At 44.2% G+C, this 7786-nt stretch overlaps 1 protein-coding gene across 1 annotated transcript in view; it reads left to right on the forward strand.

Annotated features, from left to right (window-relative positions):
• sptb (spectrin, beta, erythrocytic) overlaps nt 1–7786 on the forward strand; it is a gene marked incomplete in the record, with an annotated part of 116707 nt that overhangs the window by 25108 nt on the left and 83813 nt on the right. Inside the window, 2 exon segments of the mRNA XM_037694728.1 lie at nt 3863–4014; nt 4130–4303. Coding sequence (XP_037550656.1) covers nt 3863–4014; nt 4130–4303 — 326 coding nt within the window.

The raw sequence follows: 7786 nt of genomic DNA on the forward strand, positions 1-7786 counted from the left end.
GTACAACTCGTCTTGTGTAGTACTACTTCATTTGTACAACTCGTCTTTTGTAGTACTACTTCATTTGTACAACTCGTCTTTTTTAGTACTACTTCATTTATACAACTCGTCTTTTGTAGTACTACTTCATTTATACAACTCTTGCCAACAGCCACAGCAACAACTAAGACAGTGATGTGGCTGCAGATGTGTCCATCGGCTGCACATGTGTCCATCAGCTGCACATGTGTCTATTGGCTGCAGATGTGTCTATTGGCTGCAGATGTGTCTTTTGACTGCAGATGTGTCTATTGGCTGCAGATGTGTCTTTTGGCTGCAGATGTGTCCGTCGGCTGCAGATGTGTCTGTTGGCTGCAGATGTGTCCGTCGGCTGCAGATGCGTCTGTCGGCTGCAGCTGTGTCCGTCGGCTGCAGATGCGTCCGTCGGCTGCAGATGCGTCCGTCGGCTGCAGATGCGTCCGTCGGCTGCAGATGCGTCTGTCGGCTGCAGATGTGTTTATTGGCTGCAGCTGTGTCCGTCGGCTGCAGATGCGTCTGTCGGCTGCAGATGCGTCCGTCGGCTGCAGATGCGTCCGTCGGCTGCAGATGCGTCCGTCGGCTGCAGATGCGTCCGTCGGCTGCAGATGCGTCCGTCGGCTGCAGCTGTGTCCGTCGGCTGCAGCTGTGTCCGTCGGCTGCAGCTGTGTCCGTCGGCTGCAGATGCGTCCGTCGGCTGCACATGCGTCTGTCGGCTGCAGGTCAGTGAGATGTGTGGAAGGGACAGGACCCTCCAGGTGAGCGTGCCGCCCCTCCTGAAGGTCCCAGGTGCTGCTGTGGAGACACCATGGAGACGATGTCGTGCAGCTGCCTCTCACTGGCAGTGCTGTAAAGTTTTCTGAATTCAGGCAGGAGTTGTCGCGCTCCTTGTTGGCTCCTCTGTCAGAGTTCCAGCTGCTAATGCAGCTTTGAGGTATTTGCATGTGTAATTGCCATGACTTTTTCATGCTGTGGGTATCGGTGCGGATGCAGCGGAGCTGTTGTTCTGCTGAGGGGAGCATTGTGAGGCATGATTTATTTACTGCACCTTGCTGCTGCAGCTCGTGTTTTACACACAGCGTTTCTTCTGCTTGAAAGTGAGAGTTCAGCTGGAGCAGCTTACTGGGAGGTTTTTAGCAGCAGGGGAGGAGCTGGCTATACTTTGTTTCTCTGACAGTATGCTTAGTGTCTTCACGTTTACTTTGTCCAGACCAGCTTTCCCTTTTTCCATCCGACTTCTTCTTTTTCTCCCAGCTCAACTTAAGTTCAATACCTTCCCTCCTCGGCCAACATTTTCTTTTCTCTTCTGATTGTTTTCTTCAACCTTGGACTCAATCATTGTATTACTCAAGTCTTTGTGAATTCAGTCCTTTGCACTCTGAAGTGTGCAGCAGGGAGGCCGACCGAGGAAAGAACGTCTTACCTGAGACCTGATAACCTGAGATGTGCATGGGAATATATGTTTAAAGTGTTCTTCAAGTCCAAGTGTGTTGATTGTCATCTCACCACACATGTACATGTGGTGGAATGACATCATGTTCACAGGGTCCCAGTTACACCCAGCAATATAAAGTGTAAAAACCAGTAAATAAGGATCTAAGATACACGCTAAGCACAGGAACACAGATCTCAGAAGGAAAACATAATGGAAAGACTGGGATCATGGCAGATGACCAACCATGCTGAACTGGTGAATGGTGGCACAGACACTGAAACAGCAGGGGTCAGTGGAAAGTGGAGGCACCTGGGTGATTCCTGAGTGGGGACAGGTGTGAGTGAAAGACTCACTGCACAAACACTGAGGAGGTGAAGGAGAACAGGCCCAGGAACTAAACAGCAGTTACCAGAGGATCCTCAAAACGCCCCCAATTTACAAAAAGACAGACTGGACAAGATCTAAACTGAGACGGGAGACAACTGGACTGAGGCCAGAATGCTCTTAAAGACCCCCACGACAGAAAGCAAAGTAAGAAGTGATCTGAGACCCAGATAACCAGGATGCATGGATATGACCCGTTTAAGTTGGTTCTGAACTTACAAAGTGTCTTAGAGTCAAACTCATAAAACTTAGTAAAGGTTAGGGTTAATGAACGTGTCCATCTGTATGAAAGATATGATGGGAATCATGTTTATATAGCTGTCCTAATTTATTGTATTTTGTTGTAATTGTTCTATTTTTTATCATTTGTATGTTCACACAATTTACTGAGATGCAAATGTGTGTTGTTTTTTTACGGTGGCCAGCAGGTGCAAACGAGCCGCAAACATCCAAACGAACGGCAAAATGCTCTGCAAACACGTGAATGATGCACGCACGCACACACACACACACACACACACACACACACACACACACAAAACCAAACAATAAAAACATGCAACAAAAAACTGCTACAAACAGTCAACGCCCCAAAACACGTGCGAGGAAGAAATGCACCGAAGCGCGAGGAGACTGCACCACCGAGTCGTCTGGGACCAGACCCCTGCCAGGACGTTGTCGTTGAGCTGCCACTGGACAAAACACACTTGTTTTACCAGTTTCATGTGCACCGAGTACTTAAACCTACAACCTATTTAATGTTGAAGGGAAACGTGTTCTGCTTATTTTAGCTTGGTTGTACATAAACTGAAGCTACGGGGCTTAAAAAGGATGATGGCCCAAATAATTAATGTCAAAATTGTAAATGTCACCGTTTTACTATGGACAGAACCAAAAGTTTGTAAAAAGCACATTTTCTGCCCTAATGCATCCATAATCGGTTGGCATTAATGTAGTATACGTTGACTTCATAAAGACTAGTGAACTTGTCCTGATGCTGCTCAATAATCCAGGTAGAAAATCTCAAAAAGTTCAATCTGGTCCTCTGGACATAAAAAAAACAACATTGTAGAAACGTTTCGTCTTTCATCCGAATGACTTCCTCAGTCTGAATCAAGTTTCCTTCTTGAGCATGTGAGCAGCTGGTTCTGGTTGTCAGCAGCAAACTGGTTGATCCACTCTGTGAAGGTTCTATTTAAGAGACCGAGCTGAATACAGCACCTCAGACTGAGGAAGTCCTCAGGATGGGAGACGAAACCTTTCTACATTTCTTTTTATTTGAATGTCCAGAGGACCAGACTTAACTTTTTGTTAGACTAGTGAACTTGGTTGAAAATATTTAGAAATATGGCACAAAAGGTTGTAAAACTTGGCCTGCTTTGTAAATTGTTGTACATTTTATACTTATGCAAACACTGCTATTGATGATATAGCCACATACTATACACTAACATTATGGTATTTCTGCTTTACGTTGGTAAGTCTTAGAAATGTGCCAGATCATCTGGACCTCCTGCTTGTTTTCTAACCTCCTGGTTCACATTTCATATTGTGACTAACTGATCAGTTTTATCTTAATACGTCTCTGGTTTTCCCATGAAATAGCAGAGAACATGATTTAAAGTCCTTGTCTAACCAGTGTTGGTCTGCCTTGAACAGTAGCTACCTTTCATGTCCTTGCGTTATCCAAGCTTGTCTCTAGTTGAGAGATTGAATGAATCCATGCAAACCACGAACGTGTTGTGACTTCAGGAAGTGGCCGCTCAGCTGTAATGTTTTCACAGGACGGGTCTGGTTCCAGGTGACGTGGCGGTCGAGTCCCCCCCACGGTCTGGTGCACGGCTTCACTTTTTGTTCGTCTCTAAAACCCCAACAACTTTTCTCTGACTGTCAGATATCTTTAAATGTGTGGAAAAGATCTTGTCCGATAAAGTGACGTAAACTAACCTCGTTAGTGGCGTTGCTCTGCAGCTGTAAGGACTCTGCATTACTCCTGAAACTCATGTTGTAACCGTGTACCTTCATCAGATGAGCGTGAGGCAGTGCAGAAGAAGACCTTCACAAAATGGGTCAACTCAATCCTGTCCCGAGTTGGCTGTCGCATCTCCGATCTGTACCTGGACCTGCGGGATGGACGCATGCTCATCAAACTGCTGGAGGTGCTGTCAGGAGAACGACTGGTGTGTTCCTGAGCGTCCCTGATTCTTTCATACCTTTTTAACACCCCACACTCCCTGTGGTCACTCTTTGACACGTTCTCCTCTGCTTACTTTTTCACTTTTGCTTCCTCCGTAGCCGAAACCCACTAAAGGCCGAATGCGTATCCACTGTTTGGAAAATGTGGACAAGGCCCTGCAGTTTCTCAAAGAGCAGAGGGTTCACCTGGAGAACATGGGCTCCCATGACATTGTCGACGGCAATCATCGCCTTATCCTGGGGCTCATATGGACCATCATCCTGCGTTTCCAGGTAAAATACGGCTTTCAGCATCAGTTCAACTCAACACATCAGAACTCAGAGTTACACAAAGCAGTACTGGTGCCTGTTGACGTTCTCCATCTAATGTCTAACCTGGTGTCCTGGCTGCAGACGCCTCTCATCCAGCCTTTAGTGTGACGACGGGCGACAGGCCCTGCCTACACCATGTTCAAGTTTATCTTGTGTGTATTTGTCATACGCAGGTCAACAATGACATGCTCAGGATGAGAAGAATGGATTTGACTCGCTAAAAACCAAAGAACAAACAGAGTACTAAAACATGCAATAAGGGTACACATTTAAGTACCACCAAGTTCAAAGATTAAATATAATATTTACAAGGTCCTAAAGAGTAATGTTAAACAACAGCATGGTAGAATATAACAGTGCAAACAGGATGCATTTGTATGAATAAGTATTTCAAGGTAGTAATATAAGCTAAAATGCACATACTATTTCCATAGTGTGTGTGTATATATACATACCTACATACATATCTGCCGTCACCGTTACTCCTCAGTTCGATAGCTGCTCTTCATCATGTCCAGATGTGCAGCCAGGCAGTGATGTGTAGAACCTCATTCTTGTTAAACCCTCCAGTGGTTCGTGAGATGTTGGACAGATGAGCAGAGTTTACTCTGATAGTGGCAGAAGAGATCTCTATGATCGGTTTGCATAGAAGTTGGACAGGACTCTCAGCTACTACCATCCCAAGTTTTAGCTTAGTAGCTGCAACATTTGATGTTAGAGCCATTTTTGTGTTTGCTGAAACACAAACGTGCTCGCAGGCAAATGCATGATTACACAAGAATGTTGAAAACAATCACTAAAAGAAGGAAAACTACAGTTTTAGTATTAAGGCCTCTTCTATTTGCTAATAAAAATAGATATTTTTAGACCCCTGACATTTTACCCCAACATGTCTCAGACATCATAACCTCCAAACACAAAAAATGTTTCATTCAGAACATTTTGACTTTTAAATAAAATAAAAAACCTCTTCATTCAGACTAAGCTGAAAATCATCTAATATACTTGAATTGTTCCCAGGCGAAGCCAAAGCATGATTACTTTAAGTCCTTGTGTCCCTTGACAAGACGCACGTTGCTGCCTTTCATGCAAATTTCAAACCAAGATCATCTTATGTTGAGAACTGAGAGAGGTGTCGCCAACTTGGTCAACCCTTGAAAAGAACGTAACGTGCAAACCTGTGCGTTGTTGTGAATGACTCGTCTACTGCCACAGCACAGTGTAGCTCACTGACTGTGAAACTAATCAAGCTATCACCATGTTGTATTTTCTAAAGGCGACCGAGTCAGCTGGTACAGGTGCATCTGCTTTGCTCATGGACACGCCCAGACAGGCGAACAGATGATTTCCCACATTTTGCCTTCTACACTCAGTAAACAAGAGCTTCGAAATTTACAGATGACTACTTCGTAATTTACCAACATTTTTCAACTTACAGTTGATGCATGTTGGATTGTTCATTGTTTGGGACCAAGCATGCAGCACTCAGGAACAGCTTGAAGTGTTGATCGCTCGGGAACAGCTTGAAGTGTTCATCGCTCGGGAACAGCTTGAAGTGTTCATCGCTCGGGAACAGCTTGAAGTGTTCATCGCTCGGGAACAGCTTGAAGTGTTCATCGCTCGGGAACAGCTTGAAGTGTTCATCGTTCGGGAACAGCTTGAAGTGTTCATCGCTCGGGAACAGCTTGAACTGTTCATCGCTCGGGAACAGCTTGAAGTGTTCATCGCTCGGGAACAGCTTGAAGTGTTCATCGCTCGGGAACAGCTTGAAGTGTTGATCGCTCGGGAACAGCTTGAACTGGCAGCTTTAGGCCATATTTGGTTAGTTCTTTGTTGAAACGATGCCTCCTGTTATCATTTGCTGCACATCAGACGTGTTTGAGTTTTCTTGAAGATACCTTATATTTATTTTTAACTTGACAGCAACTAGGATATTTTTAGACAATACGGTTCAAATAATGTGACCTGCTGCGGTGTTCAGTTTTTTTCAAAACAGAAAAAGAAATAAAGGAGTTGGCTTGTCCTGTTCATATTTTCAGACCAATGAGAAATCATGTTGTTTAAATTTAGCTCTTTCTTTCTTACATGTCTCTCATATCACAGCTTTTCTTTAATTCCTCTCCCACTGTGTGGAAAACAGTCATTTTCACATATTTTTCTGCCACTTGTGTTCATTGTTGACTTTTGTGATTAGTGTTAACACAAAGGAGAAACACAACTAATGTGCAAAAATATTTTATGCTAATGTGAGTTGATTTAGTGTTTTTAAGGTGCCAAGCAGGAGCACTGAAGCACCCTTATTACTATTCTTTAAAAGCCCAGTCTCAGCCTGCAGCTTTGAAGTAAAACCTAAAATATGCATCAGAACAGCTCAGTCAAGAGGAGTGTGCCATATTTGGTACAGATATGCAACATAGACAAAATGAGCAAGAAAAATCAAATGGAGATCAATGGGATTTTGTGAAACACCTGAGCAAACCCAGTCCTCTTTGGACCTTTATAGATCATACATAGTTAATGTTGAAACATCATTCAAAGGTTAAATGATTCACGGAAAGTTTGGGTTATCATGTTCTGTGGTGCAGTTGGGCCCAGGTGCAGACAGAACTCTGGGAGCTCAAAGTATCAATAAATAATTTATTTAAATAACAAAAGCAAATGCTGATGTGGCAGCAACACTTAGATTTCCAAGAAAACACAGAGGGAGGACAGAACAGGACAATTCCCAGACGACGACGCACACAGACACAGTTGTATACTGAAACACTGACGAGACAGAGACACCTGGGGTGACTGGACTTACTGACAGGTGTGACAGGACTGAACACGGGAAGAATAACTGAGGAGAGCAGGACAGACCACAAGAGGAACCACAGTCCTCACAGGGTTTGATGGGTTTTCATTTTTACAGTCTTTATACAATCACACTTTTAGTTTGATGACTCAAAGATGTTATCATATATACTGGTCAAAGGACAGTTGATGTCACAGACTCTAAATTTGGAATTGTCTTTTTCTTTTGTTAGATGTAACTGGGAACCTGTGTACACAATTTCTTTCCACCACATGTGGTACATGTGGTGGAAAGACAATAAAGAACCTTGACATTGATCATCTTCTTCTTCTTCTTCTTGTTTTGGCTTTTCCCTTTTCAGGGGTCGCCACATGTCATCCTCCTCCATCTCACTCTGTCCTCTGCGTCCTCTATCCTCTCTCTGTACTCATCATGTCCTCACTCTGTCCTTTGTGTCCTCTGTCCTCACTCCAACTACCTCTGTCTTCTCTAACTGCATGCATATGTCTCCTCTGTCTTTTTCCTGCAGCTGCATTTCTAATATCCTTCTACCAATATACCCACTGTCCCTCCTCTGGACATGTCCAAACCACTGTCCCTCCTCTGGACATGTCCAAACCACTGTCCCTCCTCTGGACATGTCCAAACCA

This window comes from Nematolebias whitei, chromosome 21 (genome assembly GCF_014905685.2).
Source record: "Nematolebias whitei isolate Nwh7 chromosome 21, NemWhi1, whole genome shotgun sequence".
NCBI classification, from domain to species: domain Eukaryota; kingdom Metazoa; phylum Chordata; class Actinopteri; order Cyprinodontiformes; family Rivulidae; genus Nematolebias; species Nematolebias whitei.